The following is a 23,476-nucleotide window of genomic DNA, read 5'->3' on the forward strand; positions in this document are numbered from 1 at the left end:
TGCGCATGCGCCGGGCTTCAAAAAGCCCAGTGCGCATGCTCCAGTTCTCGGCGGAAAACGTCAATGACGCCGACATGTGCGTCATTGACGTAAAGTCGTATTCAAGAATGACTTACGGAAACGACGTACCCAACGAAAAAACACGACGCGGACCCGACGCCATCCGTAACATGGCCTACGCGAGACTTGCGGAAACGTACCCCTCATATAGCAGGAGTAAGTTTCCGCTTACGCAAACGACGTTAGCGACGGTTACGCGACGCGAACTCGTTCGGGAATCGGCGTAGAAGGATCATTTGCATACGCAAATGAGTCCTTCATGTAAATGCCATCTAGCGGCGGCCGGCGTCATTGCATTTAAGATCCGCCAGTGTAAGTGACTTACAGATGGCGGATCTTAAGTGTATCTATGCAAAAATGATTCTAAGAATCAGGAGCATGGATACACTGGCCAAAAAAGGGAGTTACGATGGAGTATCCTGAGTTACTCCATCGTAACTTTACTCAGAATATGGGCCCAAATATTTATCATTTTGCAGTGTGGAATCTGTCATTCTCTTAAGAGGTTGTTGGGTCTTTTTGTAAATGAAGGTTCGTATCTAAGGTTTGACAAACCAAGTAACCCCAGGCTAAGGCAAATCTTATCCAACCTTTAGTAAAGCATTCTCTATTTTCCTGCTGGAACCATGCAGTATCACATAGGTACAGATGTTCTCTGTGCTATATAATACCAAGCAATATGGCCAACACCCAAATAAACAGTGTGTACTCAGTGTGTCTCCTCCTTGATCGTGGAGACAGAACTAGCTTAGACGTGGCTCAGTAAGAATTTAGCAAGTTCAAGTCCTCTGCAGACAAAGACACACAAAGTCTTTTTGCAGGAGCGGAAGAGACGGCGTCTTGAGTTTTATCATCACGAGTCCTTTTCACTGGAAATTGTCCCGATAGGGTTGTAGATATCCCTTTGTCCTGACTGTAAAACTGCAGTGGTCTAAATTGTGTGATTGCTGAAAAATTTATGGTAGAGGCCTGCAGATCTCTTTGGTTTACCTTTTCTTTTCCATCTATAATAACAACAAACCATTTATCAATTATTTGCATGACATCGATTTACAATAATAGGGGGGGGGGTCCACAAGTAATGTCCACAGCAAGTAAATCAAGTGGGGAAAATTATGCAAAGGTCCCCAATGGTGGTGCACCAAAATGAAAATTCTGGACCAAAGCTGAAAATTCACGATGTCCTTGGCAGAAAACCAAAACCGAAATGGACAGTTAAAGAAAAAAAAAAAAAAAGATTATTATTTATTTTTAATATAGAATTGTATTATTTTAGATTTTTTTTTATTAATATCAAGAATTTAAAATGAATATGAATTTATTTTCGGCCCCTTTTTGGCCGATAGGCTGCTTTCCCACTGAGCATTTTTTAAAGCACTTTTGCGGTAAAAAAAAGTGCAAGAAAAGTAAACAAATAAATAAAATGCCTCCTTTTAAATTCTATATATGTCTTCACACTGGTCTGTTGGGGTGTTAAAAATCCTGCTTGTTGCATTTTTGGTGACTCACCTCCCAATTGAATACGTGGCAAAAAACGCATTCGTGTTGCATTTTTGAGTCACATGACCTATGAAAAAAACGCACCATAAACCTGGTAAAATTGTGAAAAAATTCAGTGTATAATATGCATGTCACACAAAATTATATACGATGATATGAAAGTATTTCCAGACACTTACAAAAGTGCTGAGCTGCAGTCCTGGATTTCAGGGACTCTTTTGGCTTAGCAGCTGATGCAACCACTGTGTTCCACTGATTCAAAAGCTGAAATACAAGATTCAAACTAAGTGGACTAGTCTCAGATCATACTGTACTAATACAATACAACACAGATACATATACAGAATGCCTTCTTAAATCTTATGCTGAGGAAAACATTTTTGCAAACGTTGGTGCTTATCAACATTTACCAACCCTTCCGACGTTAACATTCCTCTTTTCAGGCAAGGAGTATATAATTTAGTCTGAAATATTTACTTCAATCACAGATTAAGCACTGCGTCCTCCTCCAATATCTGCCGCGGCACACACTGCCACCCATGTAGCTTATTCATTCCGACGATTCTTCATTGATGCCATGCACACAAAAACTCATCAAGTCCATCAGCATAGACCCTCACATAGATAGGGACAGACTTCAGCAGGACTCCAGGAATCTGAATCTGTATTAAAATTTGTCATGGAGTACTGGGCCTGTCATTGTGGATTTCCTTCCGACAATGCTAGTGTTCTGGCTGTTATTCAGACACTCTGGACCAGATCCACGTACCCTGGCGCATATTTCCGTTGGGCGTAGCGTATCCAAGATACACTACGCCGCTGTAACTTACTTTTTTTCCCCGAATCCTCAAAGAATGTGCGCCATAAGTTACGGCGGCGTAGTGTATCTTTGGCGGCGTAACGGCGCGCAATTCAAATTGATGTGACGGGGGCGTGTTTTATGTAAATACATCGTGACCCGACGTAAACAACGTTTTTTTGAACGGCGCATGCGCCATCCGTGGGGGTATCCCAGTGCGCATGCTCGAAATTAAACCGACGGTGACGTCATTCTACGCAAATCCCTATTCGCGAACGACTTACGTAAACGACGTAAAAAATTCAAAATTTGACGCGGGAACGACGGCCATACTTAACATTGAGTATGCCTCATATAGCAGGGGTAACTATACGCCGGAAAAAGCCAAACACAAACGACAAAAAAATGCGCCGGACGTACGTTCGTGGATCGCCGTATCTAGCTAATTTGCATACTCAACGCGGAATTCGACGGAAACACCACCTAGCGGCCGCCAGAACAATGCACCTAAGATCCAACGGCGTACCAAGACGTTCGCCTGTCGGATCGAGCCCAGATGCAGTCGTATCTTGTTTTGTAGATACAAAGATACGACACGGGAACTTTGAAATTATGTGGCGTATCAATAGATACGCCGGCGTAATTCTTCTGTGGATATGGCCCTCTAACTTTAATACTTTGAATTACTGACCGAAAACAAATCTTCAGGTCCAGGTCAGGGACTCGAGGTATTAAGGCCAAAGATCAGCAAGACGCAGGAAAAAACAGCTAGCTACAGCTGCAAAAGGATTAATTGGGGTTGTAGCACATTTCCTGTCAGGCTGGGTTCACATATGTGTGAATTGGATGCGCATCCAATTCACATGACATGCGAGTGTGCCCGAGGGGCGTCTGCAGTTCATATTCCAAAAGGGTCATGTGTGTCTTTGGGTCCGATTCAGGTGTAAATTATGGCAAAAATTTTGACCCGATTCGCACCTAAACTGGTGAACAAGGATGCACCGCACCCCATGCTGTGAACTGCGGTCACACATATGTGAACCCAACCTTAAACAGGCAGTGTAATGGTGTTCAATAATCATGGGGGGGGGGGGGATACTAAAACTGGAGCACACAGAACCTGGTGCAGCTGTGCATAGTAACCAATCAGCTTCAACTAAGCTTTGACAATAAAACCTAAAAAGCTGATTGGTTACTATGCACAGCTGCACCAGACTCTGTGTACGCCAGTTTTAGTAAATCTCACCCATGGTGTTGATTTGTTATTCACCCATGTTCCACCATCCTAAAACACCTCGCAGTGGCTAAATACTGCCTGTACTATTAAAAATTACAAGGACTATCACTCACCTCTACTACTTTATGCGTAATGTCCGTACTTACTCTTGACCAGAAATGTGTCCTTAAATATACCACTCCGATCTGCACTCTACAAGAGTCCCCTGTCTAAGAACATGTAGAAAAAAGGGGCCCACATTCCTCTGAACATTAGCATTGCGGTGCTTTGTTTTTATGTTTCAGCCAATGCATAGTTTGCCCACATAAACAGTGAACCTGTGCCCAGACTATGCACATTAAAGTATTACATATTCTCAACAAGCAGTAAAAGCACTTTGAAAAACAAACTCTCATTTGTCTCTTTAACAACGGCCGTTGTGGAAAAATGTATCTTTAAATTTCACAACAAAGGCACTAAAATTAGCATTTAAAAAAAAAAAAAAAAAGAAAAATGGGGTCTGATTTTTTGTAAGAATCATACTTACCTAGCTGGATGCAGCATCTGTCCCCTGCCGTCTCCAACAATGAGAACCGAGGGAGCAAACTCCACTGATCACCCGTTTCTCAGGGCTGCCTGAGCAGTGCTCTCTGCTCTGGAACCCCCCCGCTCACTGGAACGCTGAGCTGTGGAGGGGGCAGGAGCAGCCAGCTCAGGCTCTCAGTGGCTTGCTAAGAGGCCAAGCTGGGTGCCGATCCAGGCATGTGGGTGGATCCTGACCATATGGTCGTGATCTTGCCAAGCCTAAACCGGCTCTGTGACATCAGCTGACAGCGGGCTTCAGCAAACATGCTTTGGCTGTACTTTAAGGGATGTCTTGTTTTAAAGTTTTTTACTACTTGTTAAGAATATGCAAATACTTAATTGTCCATAATCTGAACACAGGTCCACTCTAAATATTTTTCATTACTTTTCTGACGTTTGCACACTATTCTATATTAAAAACATATAAACTGCTCCTTTGGTTCATCGTTATTCCCATTCAAAACATTTAAGAATTTGTTCTATACAGCTGTATGGTTTACATTAAACTAACATTTATTTTTTTCTGTTACATTAAGATATATCTAAATCATGTACATATGTTTGTGATATTACAATCATATTATTTAAATGAAGCATTATTTATATAGCAATTATGTATATTTTCAAACCCTTTGCATTGTGTCATTTTGTATCTGATTAATACATTTTTAATAAAGAATATATATCTTTTTGAATGAGCTTCCATAATTTAGGCAAGTACACTGCCCTCTATATAGTGGGAATCCAGTGTGCTGGTTGAGTTATCACATTCTCCCACTTGTCAGAACATACAGCACACATCACATCCATACTGTAGGTCAGCATTTCTGACCTACAGTATGGGGTCCTCCAGAGGTTACTAGTTCCTTAAGCAATGAGCAATTTTTGCCTCTAAAATTAGTAATCATCAACACCATAAATAATTTTAGATATTTGTAAAAGGGGCATTTATCCGACTGTCCACCGATGTTAGGGGGACATTCTTCCCACGGACCATAAATGTAAATGGGCCATTCTTCCCATGGGCCACCAACGTAAGAAGCATTCTTCCCACTGACCACCAACATAAAGAGACACTCTTTCCACTAACCACCAATGTTAAGTGAGGCATTCCTCCCACTGACCACCACACTAATGTACTATAAGCTGTAGATCAGTGGTCATCAACCCTGTCCTCAGGGCCCACTAACAGGTCAGGTTTGCAAGATAACTGAAATAGATCACAGGTGATATCATTTGCTGCTCAGTGATTGCAGTATTCTAGTCTGCATCTCCCTCAAGGTAATACATAAAATCTGGCCTGTTAATGGGCCCTGAGGACAGGGTTGATGACCACTGCTGTAGATTATATTAGCAGGGGTTTCCTGAAAGCTAAAATTACATTTTAAGAATTCTTGTGGTGAACGGCTGCTGTAGGTGGTAGTACAGGTTCCACGATTTCATTTAGCAAAAAAATAAATAAAAAAATTCAGCTTTATAAAACTATATCAAATGTATTCAATGCAGCTTATGGTCTCTAATTCTGCATTTATTTTTTCTATGCATGACCAGAGTTCCTAAAACAAATCTATGTAATCTTTTCCTCTTATCCTATTGTATTTACAGCTGTTTGTATCAACAGGCTTTGCGTGTTTCAAGTCTGTAAGCATTTTCTCTGTTTGGGTTTCCACTGCTGTAACCTTGCCTCTGTTTGTTTTACCAGGTAAACAGTGGGAGCGTTACATGCAATGCAATTATACATATCAGTCATAGTTTCCTTTGGATTATACTGTAAGAGAGCAGTGTGGTTTAGAGGTACCTGTTCAGCCCAGCCTTGAGTCGTGCAGTCTATGTGATCAAACTGAGATAGAGGTTTTAGGGAAAGGAGCAGTCCCATCCTTGTTTCTATTGCCTTGCGTGTGACAATGGAATCCTATCGACAAAGAAAAGAAACAAAACCAAGGTCATAGAATTAAGGTTCCGTGAATCTAAGAAACATATAGATTAGAATCACATATTTTTATCCCAGATCAATGGTAGGTGGACGCACAAGGTACCACATTAGAAAGCAAAAACTAACTCTAAAAAAAACTTTTCCTTTTCTGATGCAGACCTCCACCGCTATGGATTGCTGAGGAAGTTACATTGACTTGGGCTAGAATTAGGAGTTAAGCAACTACTGGGGACTCTGAAATCCTGTATATAAATATTTCACAAGAAGATCCATCCTAAGGAAAATAGGAATGCGCACTATTCACCCAACCAGTTTTTCCGGCCCCACCAGCTTGGACTATAAGCTGTCCGAGGATATATAGGAAACACTTTTTTTCCCCACTGTATATGAAAATGCTGTCAGTGAACAGATGACCTTGATATTGCTGCTAGGTTTTACGAGCTACAAATTACACTATCATCATGTAGATAATTTAGGATGCCCTCTTGTGGAGGGGAGAACTTTTACCTTTTTTGCAGAAGAGAAAGAAGAGCAATACAAGCTTAAAAAGGAGAAGTATAATCAAAACTATTTTTGCCCTACTTCTTCTGTGGATCAAAAGAGTGCAGTTCAATCTGTACTACTTGGTCCATTTTCAGCTGACAGTGGAAGGGCTAAAGTCACTCAGCCATTCCAGGCTCTGGATCGATCCTGACCTTATAGTCGGGATCCATCCAGATACCTGGACCGGCAGCTGGCTCAGCCTTTCAGGAAGCCACTGAGAGCCTGAGTGAACTGTTCCCGCCCCCTTCAGAGCCCAGCATTCCAGTGAGCGCTGAAGGGGCAGAGCAAAGAGCTGTGGCTGACAGTCACCAGCTCTCTGCTCACTGAAGACTGAGAACTGAGCAATTAGTATTTGGATTGCTCAGTTCCCAGTCTTAGAAGCAGCGGGGGACAGATGCCGCATAGGAGTGATGTTGCATCCACCTAGGTGATAATTTTAATTTTATTAAAATCCAAACTTCTCTTTTAACTGGATGGATCCTGACTTTTGAACTGTACCCATAGAGTTTGTGGTCTATGTGGAATCGTATGAATACAAATAATTTTTCCTACTGTTAGGAAGTCTTTTGGGGGGCTACCAAAGAATGAATGTTTGGATATGGTAATAGTGAGCATTTACCATTGTCCATTCTCAATGCAACTAGATAAGTATGAGTACCTAATATCAGATTAAGGTTATATCTTGGATATTCAATTTTACTTTAAGATCACAAGATCTGATAAGTGGGAATGTAGCCGTGTTTAGAATTAAGCAATCACATTCAAACTCATGTTAAATAGGAGTCAGTACACACCTGCCATCATATAAAGTGCCTCTGATTAACCCCAAATAAAGTTCAGCTGTTCTAGTAGGTCTTTCCTGACATTTATTTGTCGCATCCCACAGCAAAAGCCATGGTCTGCAGAGGGCTTCCAAAGCATCAGAGGGATCTCATTGTTAAAAGGTATCAGTCAGGAGAAGGAAACAAAAAGAATTTCCAAGGCATTAGATATACCATGGTACACAGTGAAGACAGGCATCAAGTGGAAAAGATTTGGCACAACAGTGACATTACCAAGAACTGGACGTCCCTCCAAAATTGATGAAAAGACAAGAATAAAACTGGTCAGGGAGGCTGCCAAGAGGCATACAGCAACATTAGGAGCTGCAGGAATATCTGGCAAGTACTGGCTGTGTGGTACATGTGACAACAATCTCCCGTATTCTTCATATGTCTGGGCTATGGGGTAGAGTGGCAGGACAAAGGCTTTTTCTAATGCCGCGTACACACAGTCGTTTTTTGTCTTGTAAAAAAACCTTGTTTTTTCTCATGAAAAAAAAAAAAAAGTTTTTCAAAACTTCATTTTAAAAAACGACGTTGCCTACACACCATCGTTTTTTTCAAAATGCTCTAGCAAAGCGCGGTTACGTTCAGCACGTACAGCGGCACTCTGTTCCATTCAAGCTCGCGTCATAACTTGCTTCTGAGCATGCGCGGGTCTAAAAACGTTGTTTTAAACGTCGTTTTAGCCCACACACGGTCATTTTTTTATGACACAAAAAACTACGTTTTGAAAAACTAAATAAATTGAAGCATGTTCGAATTTTTTTTTTCGTTTTTCAGAAGACATAAAACAACGTTTTCCCCCACACATGGTCATTTTAGATGACATTTTTAAAAATTTTATTTTTTTTCCCCCATCACAAAAAACGACCGTGTGTACGTGGCATTAGGAAGATAAACATCCAAGCCCAGCTAAATTTTGCAAAAACACATCTGAAGTCTCCCAAAAGCATGTGGGAAATGTGTTATGGTCTCATGAACCAAGGTTGAACTTTTTGGCCATAATTCAAATATGTTTGGTGCAAAAACAACACTGCACATCACCAATTAATACCATACCAACAGTGAAGCATGGTGGTGGCAGTTCATGCTTTGGGGCTGTTTTTCTTTAGCTGGAACAGGGGCCTTAGTCAAGATAGCGGGAATTATGAACAGTTCCAAATACCAGTCAATATTGGCACAAACCCTTAAAGTTTCTGCTAGAGAGCTGAACACGAAGATGAACTTCATCTTTCAGCATGACAATGACCCAAAGCATACATCTGAATCAACAAAGGAATGGCTTCACCAGAAGAACATTCAAGTTTTGGAATGGCCCAGCCAGAGCCCAGACCTGAATCAGATTGAAAATCTGTGGGGTGATCTGAAGAGGGCTGTGCACAGGAGATGCCCTCGCAATCTGACAGATTTGGAGTGTTTTTGCAAAGAAGAGTGGGCAAATATTGCCAAGTCAAGATGTGCCATGCTGATAGACCCATACCCAAAAAGATTGAGTGCTGTAATAAAAGCAAAAGGTGCTTCAACAAAGTATTAGTTTAAGGGTGTGCATACTTATGCAACCATATTATTTTATTTTTACTTCCCTCCACCTAAAAGATTTCAGTTTGTTATTTGAGTTGTACAGTTTATAGGTCACATTAAAAGGTGGAAAAACTTGTGAAATGATTTATCTTTGACTCATTTTTTCTTTTATGTTCACATAGTATAAGTTGGATGTTTGTTAAACAGTTCTAATTAGGAAAGTGCAATTTTTCTACAACTTTATTCACATGTGGTTGTTAGGAGTTATCTGCTGGGTACCTATAAAGCAGGGATATGCAATTAGGGGACCTCCAGCTGTTGCAAAACTACAAGTCCCATCATGCCTCTGCCTCTGGGTGTCATGCTTGTAGCGGTCAGTCATGCTATGCCTCATGGGAATTGTAGTTCTGCAACAGCTGGAGGTCCGCTAATTGCATATCCCTGCTATAAAGGATGTAGGGGTGGCATGCATTTTAATATCTTTGTGTACAATAAAATGTCTTAAAGGGGTTGTAAAAGGTAAAAGTTTTTTCACCTTAATGCATTAAGGTGAAAAAACTTCCGACTATACTGCCCCCCCCCCCCCCCCCCGTTATACTTACCTGACCCCTTGCAAGTCCCGCACTCGGCCCCGACATCCTCTTCGCCGCTCAGCATGACTGTTAATTGGCTAGAACGGATGCATTGAAAGCAGCGCAGCCATTGGCTGGCGCTGCTGTCAATCACATCCAATGACGCGGCGCGCCGAGGGGCGGGGCCGAGTGATACAATGAGCGGCTATGGCCACTCGCTGTATCACAGGAGCGCGCCCGCAAGGACTCCACACAACGCGAGGGAGCTCGCATAGATGTGTGGAGTTCTTGCGGGGAGGACCAGAGACATCCGCCGAGTGACCCCAGAAGACGTGGATCGGGGCCACTCTGTGCAAAACGAGCTTCACAGTGGAGGTAAGTATAAGTATTAAGCCTCGTACACACGGTTGGACTTCAAACAAACTTTTCCATGGATTTTTGTCCAAAGGGAGTTGGCCGGGCACACCCATAGCATACACATGGCAGGACTTTTCTGCAAACTTTTCCAAAACTTATCACGTGATCTTTCTGCTCTTTACCGCCACCCTTTGGTTAACTTCTGCTATTGTTGGTTGATTTTAACATTGGTTCTGGCCATGCGTATTTGTACTTCGGACAAAAGTCTGATGGATTTCTGTACACACGACTTTGCACCGTAGGACTTTTGTTGCCGAAAGGTTTGTCCGTTTGCAGAGCGAACTTTTGTCCGATGAAAACTGAAAAAGTTTGTACACACGGTTGGATTTTTTTTGAAAACTTGCAGATTTTGAAGTTTGTTGGCAAAAAGTCAGATCTTGTGTATGGGGCTTTAGAAAGAATACAGTTCTTTGTACGCATTTTCTGTATATAGGTCATTACTGTACTGATAAGCGTTTTGTGTGAGTCTGGTGTAGTCTATTTTAGACACGTCTTTCTCTTTCAGTGTTTCTACACTTACAGGGTGTAAAACAAACATCTCCGATACAATCTTAGAAGCACTCTGACCTTGTGTGGGGAAGAGTGCTCTGGGACTGAAGTGGTATATAGTTTCCCTTACCTGCACACCTGTATCAGAAAGGTCCAAGAACTGGAGTTGTTTAAAAACAAACAGGAATTTGAGCCCCACATCTGTGATTCCGGAGTTACCTAGAATAGAAATATGAAAAAAGTTCCTGTCTGTCTCCGGCTTTTAAAATTTACCAAGCCACTGACCCCAACAAGCATGTAGCCAGTGAAGTTACTAAAAAAACAACTCCTGATATGCCCATTTTTTATTGGGGGGGGGGGGGGGTTCTGTGACTCAGTGTTAAAGCCAATGGAACAGCATGACAGTCAGGAAACTAAAATTTGTAGAAGGGAAGGTTAGCAGCAGCAGCCTCCCTCTACATGTTTGACAGTATCGATTTTCTTTAAACATAGTGTGACAGGAAGTCAGGTAAATCTGTGGGTGTTGTCACAGACGGGAGATACATTTCTGCCTTATTTAGACAATATACCAATTATTATCAAGTGTTGGCTGCAGAAGCAGCCAGAAAGATTTAAGGCTGTTGAAAAACTTCAGCTGTTCAGAATGAGGCAATTAAGGCCTCTATAAGTAATCAAGGATTACTACTGATTGCTGCATCCTGAGGCTTTTTGAGTGAAGGAGAACAGTGAACAGAAATACTTCTGAAGAGGTGAGGTGCTGTTGATTTTTCTATGTGATAAAAAAATCAAAAAGACTATTTGTTTTTCTGCTGTATGACCAGCAGTGTCTGCTCAGCAGTAGGCTGTGCCAGACTCCATAGATAGGTTCCTGTGTGGTGAAGGTAGACGCCCCAAGTGGCCAGGGTTTATTTTATGTTTGATTTTGTTTATGCTGTTTGGATGCTTGCACTTGTTTCCAGCAAGATGGAAGAATAAACCAAAATCTTTGTTTTCAACCGTCTTCGGCTGTTTCTCTGTATCGTTCTGTGTGTAGTGAACCCATCCAGGGGGGTCACACCCCCCCCCCCCCGCTACCGAGCGAACCCCTTACAATAGGTATTAAATTAAATAGGTAGCCCTTATAAATACAAATATCTCTGCAAGTAATGAGATTTGCTGTTGGCAATGTACATCTTGCCAAATAAAAAGATACAAACTGTAAGAATAGACTTACAAGAAAGATCCAGCAGTGTCAGGCTTCCCAGTCCCCTGTGTAGGATCCTCACTGGAGCCGTCATTTTCCTGATCCCAGCATCAGACAGGCAATTATCTCTTAGGTAGAGCTCTCTCAAGCTGCATAGAGAGCAAAACAAGCTACATGTTATAATGGCAGATATACACAGAAAACAATGGGTACTCAAGAACAGTATACATAAAAAAATAAAAATAAAATAATACACACACACACACACACTTTTTAAATGTTTATTATAACTCCTAACCAAACCCCAACACCCGACCCTTTCTTTGTTTAAGATATATATATATATATATATATATATATGTTGAAGCCTACCAATTATTAGATGTGGTGGGCTGCGTTTTTTGCTTTTTTTTACGCTCCGCCGTTTTCACCTATCGATCTGGTTAGTAACACACCTCCTGTATTAGAGTGCCTACACTCTGGATGAAGGAGAACAGGGGACACCTTTGGATAGCAGAATTGTCAGTCTAAGGCAGGGGTAGGCAACCTTTGAGAGGTGAAGAGCCACTTGAGCAATATTTTTTACGAAATTAACTAGCAAGGCCCCAATAAAAAGGATAGCATTAAGAAAAAACAAATATATAATAAAACAAAAAAGGTCAGTGGGGAAAAAAAATAAAAAAAAATAAAAAAAAAAAACACCTTAGCCTACCATAAGGGCAAATTTACACTGGGAACTGCATGTGAATCACATGCAGTTCAAATCACTTTTTTACTGCAACTGGATTACATGGTACTTTTGTACCATGCAATACAGTGCAGGCAAACGCACTGCCTTTGTGACCCGTGTTTGGGGTGTCGTTAACTTTGCGCTGACACCAACTGCAGATCGCAGGGGCAATGCTATAAACTGGCACGAAACGCTCCACGTTCGGATGTGAATGGGTCCTAAAAGGTAGCTTCAGCGATAAACTGTTGTTCCCTCCCACAAGTCTGATGCAGGTGTTTGTTGGGCAGTGTACAGAGGTCAGTAGTTTGTAGGGTAGCAGAATATAAGATCATTAGGGCAGAGGACAGGGGTCAGAGTTCAGAGGTAAGTAGTAACATAGCGCAGGGTCAGTGGAATGTAAGCAGAGGTCAGATGTACATAAGGCACAGTGCAGCAGTCAGTGGTGTTTAACAAGCAGCTGCCTGTTTTCTACTCTCAGGAAGCTGCCACTACAATGCAAAATAAATGCTAATGTCTAGCAGGTACATACATGTATATTATAGGCAGCAGCCTTCCATAATAATGCCAACCCCCCCCCCCCCCCGAGAACCTGTGATTAGAGCCTCCTGGCACAGAGCCCCTGCAGCTTTTTCACCTTCAGCCTTCAGTTACCTGCTTTGCGAGATGTGCCCCACCCTTTGGCTTCCCTAGCACAGACACTGTCTCTCCCAGCCCCTTTCTTTGTACTTCTCTCGACTCAACTGTACAAATTGTAAACCACCGCTGTGATCTATAAGGTGGCAGGCTTGGACAGGTCAGGTTGCGATCGATTGGGTTGCCAGCCCCCGGTCTAGAGGGAGGGGAGTGTTAGATGTCCTAGCAGATTTGGATACACTAACAAATTGAAGCCAAACTCCAGCTAATATTTTTTTTAAAGCAGTTACAGCAACAGTTTTCATTCCCTTTGAGATAAAGGTTTTACATAAATAAAAGCTGACCATCGTACGCACCCCTATCAGTGTTATATGGTTTGTCCCATCCCTCCAACTGCTACATCTGAAGGACAGCATGTTCTGTTTAAAAATATAAGACTTACTGGCTAGATCACCAGATACAAATAATGGAAAGAAAGCCTAAAAAGAAAACCAATGCAGGCATCACATCTAAGTATTGGTAAGCTGCAATATAATAAAATGTTTGCTTTTGGGTTTAATATCGCTTTACCCCTAACTGAACCTTGAAAACACTTATCCACATTTATACAACCAAAACTATTTATTTGTCCTTTGAGCTGCCACATGTCACACCTGAGCAGCTCTCTGAAAACCCATGTCCCATTATTCCTTGAACCTCCTGTGATATTGATGTGTGCTGACACTTTCTCTATAAAAATAACAAACATGTTATACTTACCTGCTCTTGTTGCAGTGGTTTTGCACAGAGCAGCCCAGATCCTCCTCTTCTCAGGTCCCTCTTCAGTGGTCCTGGACCCTCCCGATTGTTCAGTGCCCACACAGCAAGCAGCTTGCTATGGGGGCACCCAAGCAGAGTCACAGCTCTGTGTGTCCATTCAGACACAGACCCCCGACCCGGCCCCTGTCCCCTCTCTCCAAATTGGCTAGCCGACTTTGATTGACAGCAGCGGAAGCCAAAAGGTGCGGTGTCTCAGCCAATCAGAAAGGAGAATCTCGGAAGGCTGAGACACTCGTGGAAATCGCAGGACAGAGAAAACCTCAGGTAAGTATTAGAGGGGCTGATGCACAAAGAAAGCTATTTATCTTAATGCATAGAATGCATTAAGATGAAAAACCTTCTGCTTTTACAACCCCTTTAATGAGACGGGGCATTTTCAGGAGATCTTCACAAAAGGATGCGCCCACTGAAAACCGCGATGACACAAGGATGGTAGAGTGGCTCTTGTAGAACTTTTACGGAGATGTTACACAACTTGTTGTCGTGCACCATAGTTGAAGTAATGACAGCTGGTCTTGAGAGCCAGAAAAGCCTCCCATGTGGACTGCGATATGATTGGGTCCCAGCGCCAGTTTCAGTGTAGAGGAGGGACAGCCAACAACAGATGCACCATAGTAAGCCTATGGGTGACATCATCACCCAGACAATGCAGTCGTCGTCGCTGCCGCCTCTCCTCTACACTGAAGCCAGAGCTGGAACTCCATCATGTGACCGGACCGGAGTGGCTTCAGCATCTTTCAACTTCTTTTCTTTCACAGGGTAGTTAGAATAGTCTTAGATTGGTGGTGGGAGTAGGTTTAGGCTTAGTTAGGATTTGACTGAACATATTCTTTTTGTGACATATTGAAGGTATAATTTTAGAAGACAAGCTGCAAATACAAATAGGTAGATTCACGTACAGTGGAATAAAGTTAGGGCGGCGTAGCTTAGTGTGTTTAGGCCACGCCGCCGTAAATTAGCTAGGCTAGTAGTGATTCTCAATCTACTTACCTGCTAATATACGGCGGCGTAGCCTAAAGCGGGCGGGCGTAAGGGCACCTAATTCAAATTGGTTGGAGGGGGGCGTGTTGTATGGAAATGAGGCTTGACCTCACGTTTTTTTGATGTTCTTTGCTACTGCGCATGCGCCGGGCGCCTACATTTCCCAGTGCGCATTGCGGCTAAGTACGCCGTACGGGCCTATTGATTTCGACGTGGACGTAAACGACGTAACTCCCGATTCGCGGACGACTTACACAAACGACGTAAAAAATTCGAACCTTGCGGCGGGAACAGCGGCCATACTTTAACATTGTTATTCCACTTCATAGGTGGAATAACTTTAGGCCTTACGGAAACGACGTAATTCGACTGCGGCGGCCGGGTGTACGTTCGTGAATCGGCTTACAAGCTCATTTACATAATCTACGCCGGCCGCAATGGAAGCGCCACTTAGCGGCCATCAGAAACATTGCAATCTAAGATAGGACGGCGCAAGCCGTCGTATCTTAGATATGTTTAAGTGTATCTCTGTTAGAGAATACACTTAAACATAGGTCGGTGCAGATTCAGAGTTAGGTCGGCTTATCTGTAGATAAGCCGGCCTAACTATATTTTCTGGAAAATGGAACGGATTAGGTTTCAGTACAGCGACATCTGCATATCCTATGTAAAACAAGGTATAGTCCTGGATGGAATTCTCAATTAAGTAGTGCTGCAATCATGTCTACATACCTGTTCAGAGTGTCAGAGGTAATATGTTGCAGCAATTCATGATCATCCCCTAATTTACAACATGACAAGTCCAAACTGCATAGATCTTGAAATGATTTAATCTCTTCCAACTTCTCGGACACTAGGAGGTACCTGTACACATCAAAATTATCCCATTAGATTCGTATACATGTGATTGTAGAATTTATATTAAATAGAGGGGATACAGGAAAAAAATAAAATAATTAAGTGATAATGGGATCCCCATTTGAAAAGTAGATTTTACTCTGCTGAACACCACGTGTAATGTACAGAGCACAAGCACAGGGGATGAAGACGACCTAGACCCAGTGGGGTTGGTTTACTAAAGGCAGACTGCTCACTTTGCAAGCGCAGTCCCTTAAGAGTTTAGTAACTGCTGACTTCCGTCGTCCAATCATGTGAAAGCAAAAATGCGGTTCTTTTTATTTTCCTTTCATGTGATTGGGTATTCTTTGTAAAGTGAAGCTTTACCTTATTTACTAAGCACTGGTGCAACTGCACAGTCTTTAGTAGAGGGGTGTCAAACTCTATTTCATTGCGGGCTGCATCAGCATTATGGTTGCCTTCGAAGGGCTGGTTGTATCTGAAAGACCATCTGAAGTCAAGAGGGCCCCCCTCTTACATCACCGTACACCTCCTCCTTACCATATGCTGCTGGGAAAAAGCTGGAGGCGGGCCTGGAAAGCAGAAAGTGCAGGGTCTGAAGGAGGACCAGAGGAGGGCTGGAGACTGCTGAACGCTGAGGCCAGGGGAGGCAGAGACTAGAAGGTGCAGCAGCTGCACAGAGAGGAACAGGATCTGTAGGAGGAATTCTGTCCTCCTCTCTGCTGCCGACTGTGGAGACGGGGGAAGAGGGGCCCTGCAGCCGCAGGAGAGGTGTGAGGGCCACATGAAAGGACCTGGAGGGCCGGATTCAGCCCATGGGCCTTTGGTCTGACATTTGTGCTTTAGTAAATCAACCCCAGTAGGTTTGGAATAGAATGAACATGGAGGGACCAGAGTCACAGAGGGGATTTGTAATCGAGTTCCTGGCCCTTTGTGACCCACCCCATCGTCTATAACTCAACTGGAGTTTAATTTGCTTATATTTTGCATTCCTTAGTCCATCCTCCCCCACCCCTCCCGTTATGAATATGCTAATGAAAATTATCAAAATGTCTTGATGGGTGAAATTATTGTTGAATTGATGATATGTATACTATGACTGTATGATTCCTTTTAGAGCCGCACGATTCTGGCTAAAATGAGAATCACATTTTTTTTTGCTTAGAAGATAGTTCACGATTCTCGTGGCGCATCATCATCTTTCACATTAAAATGAAAAAAATTGGGCTAACTTTACTGTTTTGTTTCTTTTATTCATTGAAGTGTATTGTTATCCCCCAAAAAATTGCATTTGAAAGACCGCTGGGCAAATACAGTGCGACATAAAATACAATATTGCAGGGTCTCTGCTATAATACACATATATATATATATATATATATATATATATATATATATATATATATATATATATATATATATATAATGTTTGGGGGTTCCAAGTAATTTTCTAGCAAGAAATATTGATTTTAACTTAAGAAAAAAAGTGTCAGAAAAAGATTTGGACTTTAAGTGGTTAAACTTCCTGCATCTACACACAGACATTTGCTCTAAGAAGGAAGTTGGTTACAATGTTTCATGTTATTACAAACTTTGCAGACTTGCTGACCAACCTGCAAAACAACCAAATTGGCCCTGTCTAACAGTTTACATTAAAAACAGTGTTTTGTTTGCACATATTTGCAAATATATGAGTAAGCCCAGCCAAGAGAAATCTGTATATATTGTAGTCCTAACTTGAAATTTACAGAGCCTATAGTAGGAGCACATAGAAGAATGGATACATTAAAGGGCAGGTATGCCTGGAGGGTGCCCACCCCTCCTTAAAGGCACAGGGACACACGCGACACCCAGCAATAGCACAATGCCAGCAAAGGCATCCCTGCACCCAATTAGTCCAACCGTACAAAAAAAGTGGAAACCACCCCAATCTATAACTGGCCTTTGCAGCAAGGTGCACATGGAAGGGCACATTTAGAGTTAAAACCACAGTATTATACAGAGATCCCTTGGCGTGGGCACTACAGCTTATGCATATATTTCCAAATATGTGCAAACAAAAGCCTCTGTTTACAATGTAAACGGTTAGACAGGGCCAATTTGGTTATAGGTTTTTGTTACCACCTCTCAAATTGTCTGCTCATATCTGCTTAAGTAGGTTAAATTCACATTCTTAAAGTGGAGGTTCACTCTTTAAAAAAAATTCTGACATCACACGGAGTCGCGCCATCCTACCGACAGAATGCCGGTGGGTTTTTTTTTTCTCTGCACATACCTCTTAATCCCGATTTTCACCTCATGGCAATCCCGCGGGAGTGGGCGTTCCCAAGCACTGCCTGTGATTGACAGGCTTCCGAACGGCGCATACTGCGCATCACAGGTTGCCGACAGAACCCGAACGTCGGTGCGCAGGCGCCGTATAGAGCCGCACCGACGTTCAGGTTTTTTCGGCAACCTGTGACACGCAGTATGCGCCGTTCGGAAGCCTGTCAATCACAGGCAGTGCTTGGGAACGCCCACTCCCGCGGGATTGCCATGAGGTGAAAATCGGGATTAAGAGGTATGTGCTGAAAAAAAATAACAAAACACCGTCATTCTGTCGGTAGGATGGCGCGACTCCGTGTGATGTCAGAAATTTTTTGAGGGTGAACCTCCACTTTAAGCAGTCTGTGATGCCAAGCCATATTTTTTTCAAGACTTTTGAACATTTTCTAATAAAAATATATTTAGGTTAGGGTTGCACCAATACCGATAACAAAAAAAAAACGGTAAGTACTGATACTCATCGATACTTTGCGGTGCAATTTACATCCATACAAAATAAATGGGCTCAAATTACACTGCAAAGAATCGCATGTGATTTGAACAGGAATGTTTTGCAAGTCTTATGTAAATCGCATGCGGTTTCCCCCACCGCTCCTGTATGTGTGAACTGTATAGAACGGGAAGCGCCATCTAGGGCAGCAATGAATAGATTATAACAAATGTTATAACAACTCACAATAAAAAGTACATATCTCGTCAAATCCAAATCTGCATAGTGTCCTTGTCCCACCGATTAAAAAAAAAAAAAAAAAACACACATGCCCGCTGGAGGCACTCACAGTGCTGGAGGAGAAGTTCCAGGACCCCTGTGGGTATAAGGCAGAAGTGATATCAACTAGGGGGCAGAGTGCCTAGTCATCTCCTCCAGCCCTGTGAGCACCTCCAGCGGCCGTAGTTTGCTATCGTCGGCGGGGCGGGTCCTAGACATTGAATCTAATAAAATATATAAAATACAGCACAACACTGCAAAACAAACTTATTTAAACCTACAAATACACTGCTTGCTAATCGCCCTAGAGAAAGACATACTTGCCCCGCAGACACAGTGAAGACAGCATCAGATCCCCGTAGGCCTCGGTAAATTTACGAAGGGCCACAAGGCCGCTGTGTGGTTTGGAGAACTGTTGCCTGGACTCTGCGGCAGTGAACAGCCTCTCTGCGATCTGTTCAGGAAAACCCAGCAAGGAGTCGACATGCTGAATGTTATCAGCAATAAGATCCAGAGCCAAGGTGAAGAGAGACTTTGCAGAATAACGCAAGCTGCCCTCCTCTGTGTATGTGAAGATAAATGGCTTTTCTTTGGGTTTACAGTTATCTTCTTCCTTCACACACAGCTCCACAGAAAAACCTTTAGAGAACAGGCGAGGGGGACAAGACTTCACATTTGAGGGCTGTGAACCTGCCAGGAACAGCCGACCCTTCTCACGCACGTAGACAGGTCCTGTGTCCCCATCGTTCTGTGATTCTGAAGACCTAAACATAATCTTGAAATAAAGAAGGAAAACGATTAGGACCTTTATCATAACTTTGGTTATAATCCTGTTATATACTTCAGTTTACCATGTGCACTCTGCCTCCCATTCAATATTTATTTCTCAGATGTATGCAGCACTTTAAAGCATAAGGAACCATTACATCCGTCCCTGTCCCCCTAAGAGCTTGCAAGCTTGCAAGACCGCTGCGCAAATACGGCGTGACAGAAAGTATTGCAACGATCGCCATTTTATTCTCTAGGGTGTTAGGATAAAAAATATATATAATGTTTGGGGGTTCTAATTCGAGGGAAGAAGATGGCAGTGAAAAATAGTGAAAAATTACATTAGAATTGCTGTTTAACTTGTAATGCTTAACTTGTAATACCAACGGCCACCACCAGATGGCGCTAGCACACATCTGGTGGTAATAACTTGTAATACCAACGGCTCACCACCAGATGGCGCCAGCTCACAAAAAAAATGGCGACCTGGCGACTGGGATTTGTCGAGCCCTGCCCTAAGCCAATTTGGGAGAGCACCAATTAAAGTAGATCCGAACTCTACAACCTCATGTATGCTTTAAAGTATAAACTAAAAGGCAAAACTTTTTTTTTTGTATTTGATGTTGTACAGAGGGATTAGAACCCCTGTCAGTTTTTATTGCTGTCTGTTCACATGTTTCGTTAAATTCGGCGACCCATCAGAATTTGTAATGGAAGTGATGTTCCGTCACCGCCATCTTGATACACCCCGCAGTCGTCTCTACAGTAAGGATACAGTGAGAAGGCGGCAAGCAGACATCTTGTTACACCCACCGAAGTCTTACATTTCACACTTATTTTTAACAGTAAACTCAGCTTATATAGTGAAATTCAGTATTTTGAAATCCATCCAACTGTTTTGATGTTGATTTTTCAAAGCAGCAGTGTTGTCAGATTAGCAAACCTCTGAGGTCAGCAGGCTTTCCGCTGCTTTTAAAATTCAACATCAAAACAGTCAGACGGATTTTTAAATACTGTATTTCACAAAATAAGATACGTTTACGGTTAAAAATAAGTGTGAAATGCAAGACTCCGGTGCGTGTAACAAGATGCCCGCTTGCTGACTTCTCACTGTATATGTACTGCAGATGAGTGCGGGGTGTAGCAAGATGGCGGCGATGGAACGTCACTTCTGTTACAAACTCTGACGGGTCGTCTCATATGACGAAACACCCCATTAGGGGGATTCCCCCTCTCCATTTATCCTGTTTACCATTATCATTGAAAGAAAAAGAAAACTAAAATTTTGGGTTGTCCACAGAAAAGTAATAGAGGGCAAATCTTCTAATAGGGAGACTAGTTCTGGTGAACTGGGGGTCCCCAAGAAAGGCCCCTTATTAACAGGAATTTTGTCTCACTTCCTGTTTGGCTATGGGACAGGGTGTGAAGGGAAATCTCCCCATTGGGACAAAGAGGGAAAAAATAAACCTTACAAGGGTTATGACCCTCTCTTTCTCTCTCCAAAATAAGAAAAAAGTTTCAACATCTGACAAGGGTTTTTCAGCTGTCCATGCCATGCTGTGTTGGGTACAGTCCCTCTCCCTATTTCATGTATGGGTGACACAGGGACAGAAAGTGAGGGAAAATGTCCTCAATAGGGTTCACAGATGGAAATAAAATTCAAACAGAAACTTCCGCTCTATCAATAACTAAGAAAAGAATGTCGGCTTTACACGTCTTTTGTACTTACCTCAGTAATGTAAAATCTGGGCTCACTATAAGTGCTCCCCACTGCCAATTTACATCTTCATACAGAATGGGAGTTTACTATAGTTCACCAATGGGAGTTGCAATAGCTACACTAACACAAAAGTTCAAGGCACCCACATCCCAAATTGAAGAGTTTAAGAGAAAACGGAAAGGTTTTCATGGTTCTACAGGTATAAACAAGGAATGTAATTATCCTAAACGTATTTTTTATTAATATCCAAATATAAAAAGAAATAAACATGGTTGACAAGAATAAAGACATGCATATAAAATGATCAAATGATAGAAACAATAATGTACATCTAAAGCTATATGTAGCTATATAAATGCCTGGTGGGCTCTACATGTTTCGCCAAGTGCTTCTTCAGGAGCTGTAAGGCACATATTTTCTACAAGGAAATACAAACAGAATATGTAGGTATAGTAAATACACCACAATCATAATAAGAAAGGAGTTATCATAACAAGAGATTATATAGACAAAAATCAAACAATAAAAAGAAAAGAAAAAACAAAAGGGGGGTATAATAGAAGCCCAACTCAGATGGTCTCTGGCTGTATGGATATTAAGGATGAGCTCCGGCGTGTTCGCATAGAACACGTGCGGAGCCCGCCAGGAAGTCGGCACCCGCGCTGCGCTAATCACAGCCAGGCAGACATTTCCCGATCTCTGCAGCCGAGCATCGGGAAATGTCTGCCTGGCTGTGATTAGCGCAGCGCGGGTGCCGACTTCCTGGCGGGCTCCGCACATGTGTTCTATGCGAACACGCCGGAGCTCATCCTTAATGGATATCACAGAAGGGAACAAGTGTGATGGCAATAGACTTACCCATCATACTGTCCCTGATTTCGAGGGATTGTGCCCGATTTGGAGAAATGTCCCTCTGACCCCTCATTGTCCCTCATTTTGGTCTGATCTATATAGTTGTATATAAAATGCACTTTTTATCTATCGAAAAGTGTTTTCCAGTGCTAAACCTTTCATCCAATTTCTAAATTGCTGCATTTGTAAATTCCAAAAGCCAATACAAAATAAAGTAATAGTATTAATAAAAAAAAGCACTTGTGGGTTTAACCAATCTTGTTTTTTTGTACAATTTTCCTTTAAGGAGGCGTGGCAAGGGGTGTGTCTTATCCCTGCATACTTTTGCTGAAAGGTGTCCCTCATTCCAATAAAAAAAGTTGGGAGATATGCATCATATAGAGATTAAGGATGAGCTCCAGTGTGTTCGCATAGTACACGTGCAGAGCCCGCCAGGAAGTCTGCACGGCGCTGCGCTAATCACAGCCAGGGAGACATTTCCCGATGCAAGGCTGCAGAGATCGGGAAATGTCTCCCTGGCTGTGATTAGCGCAGCGCCGTGCACACTTCCTGGCGGGCTCTGCACGTGTACTATGCGAACACGCTGGAGCTCATCCTTAATAGAGATGATAAATAAATATGTTAGAATCCTGTTTAGATATAAGAGGCAGATAAAGGAGCATGAAAATCCAGCAATGGGAATCGCAGGGTGAGCACCAGAAAAATATATCAGGATCATGCCTAAATGGAGATATATATATATATATATATATATATATATATATATATATATATATATATATATATATTTATTTTATCATAATAATGATATTATTATTATTATTATTAATAATAATAATACAGCAATGAGGGTGAATCCCTCCTGTATATTTGCAAAAATAAAACATGTAGCGCCCACCAGGCATTCATATAGCTTTAGATGTACATTATTGTTTTTTGTTTTTATAATTTGTGATAATTTTATATGCATGTCTTTATTCTTGAGAGTCAACATTGTTTACTCCTTTTTATATTTGGATATTAATAAAATAATTTTATGATAATTACATTCCTTGTTTATACCTGTGGCACCATGAAACCCCCCTTTTCAATTTATCTTAAATATAGTTCACTAACCCATCACCCCAACTATAAGATCATCACATTAGTGAGGGAAACTTTCTCCAGGACTATATAACCCCAAATACCAGTATAGAGAGAGTAATGGAAGACTATATCTCATACCTCACCTCTGCAGTGTACAGTAGCCCAGCATATAGAGAGGATTATAGCAGGACGGGGAGCTCATTTCTCAGTACTCCAGGCATAGCTGAGATAAGATAATGAACATCTATCAGGGGAGCTCTCGTCCGCCTAAGGTGCCCCTAGGAACCTTTGTCTTCCGGAACCTTTCCTCTCAGCAGAACGAGCACCTTTTCACCTGCGCTTCCGGGTTATGA

At 42.2% G+C, this 23,476-nt stretch overlaps 1 protein-coding gene across 2 annotated transcripts; it reads right to left on the reverse strand.

Moving 5' to 3' along the window:
- Window positions 1-521: 521 nt before the first annotated feature.
- On the reverse strand, window positions 522-23,443 carry LRRC42 (leucine rich repeat containing 42). Of its 2 annotated transcripts, none has more exons than XM_040360438.1 (8): window positions 23,267-23,443; window positions 19,018-19,472; window positions 15,538-15,669; window positions 11,673-11,791; window positions 10,590-10,678; window positions 5,959-6,072; window positions 1,740-1,824; window positions 522-1,064 (listed from the first exon to the last, which is right to left on the reverse strand). In XM_040360438.1, exons 2-8 carry the CDS (start codon window positions 19,467-19,469, stop codon window positions 820-822), a joined length of 1,236 nt encoding a protein of 411 aa, XP_040216372.1. In that variant the 5' UTR covers window positions 19,470-19,472; window positions 23,267-23,443; the 3' UTR covers window positions 522-819. The 2 variants fall into 2 exon arrangements, with proteins under 2 accessions (XP_040216372.1, XP_040216373.1); XM_040360439.1 differs by having other exon boundaries at window positions 23,262-23,351.
- Between the last annotated feature and the right edge of the window lie 33 nt (window positions 23,444-23,476).

The sequence above is a fragment of the Rana temporaria genome, chromosome 7 (assembly GCF_905171775.1).
Source record: "Rana temporaria chromosome 7, aRanTem1.1, whole genome shotgun sequence".
NCBI lineage: Eukaryota > Metazoa > Chordata > Amphibia > Anura > Ranidae > Rana > Rana temporaria.

Bases quoted from the DNA above. Each gene is read 5' to 3' on its own strand.
- LRRC42 (XM_040360438.1), bottom strand. From the start codon at position 19,469: ATGTTTAGGTCTTCAGAATCACAGAACGATGGGGACACAGGACCTGTC. The intron at 10,679-11,672 runs GTAAGTCTATTC...TTTCTATTCTAG, and splicing joins GACACTGCTGGATCTTTCTT to GTAACTCCGGAATCACAGAT. The intron at 1,065-1,739 runs GTAAGTGTCTGG...TTGTTATTATAG, and splicing joins GACTGCAGCTCAGCACTTTT to ATGGAAAAGAAAAGGTAAAC.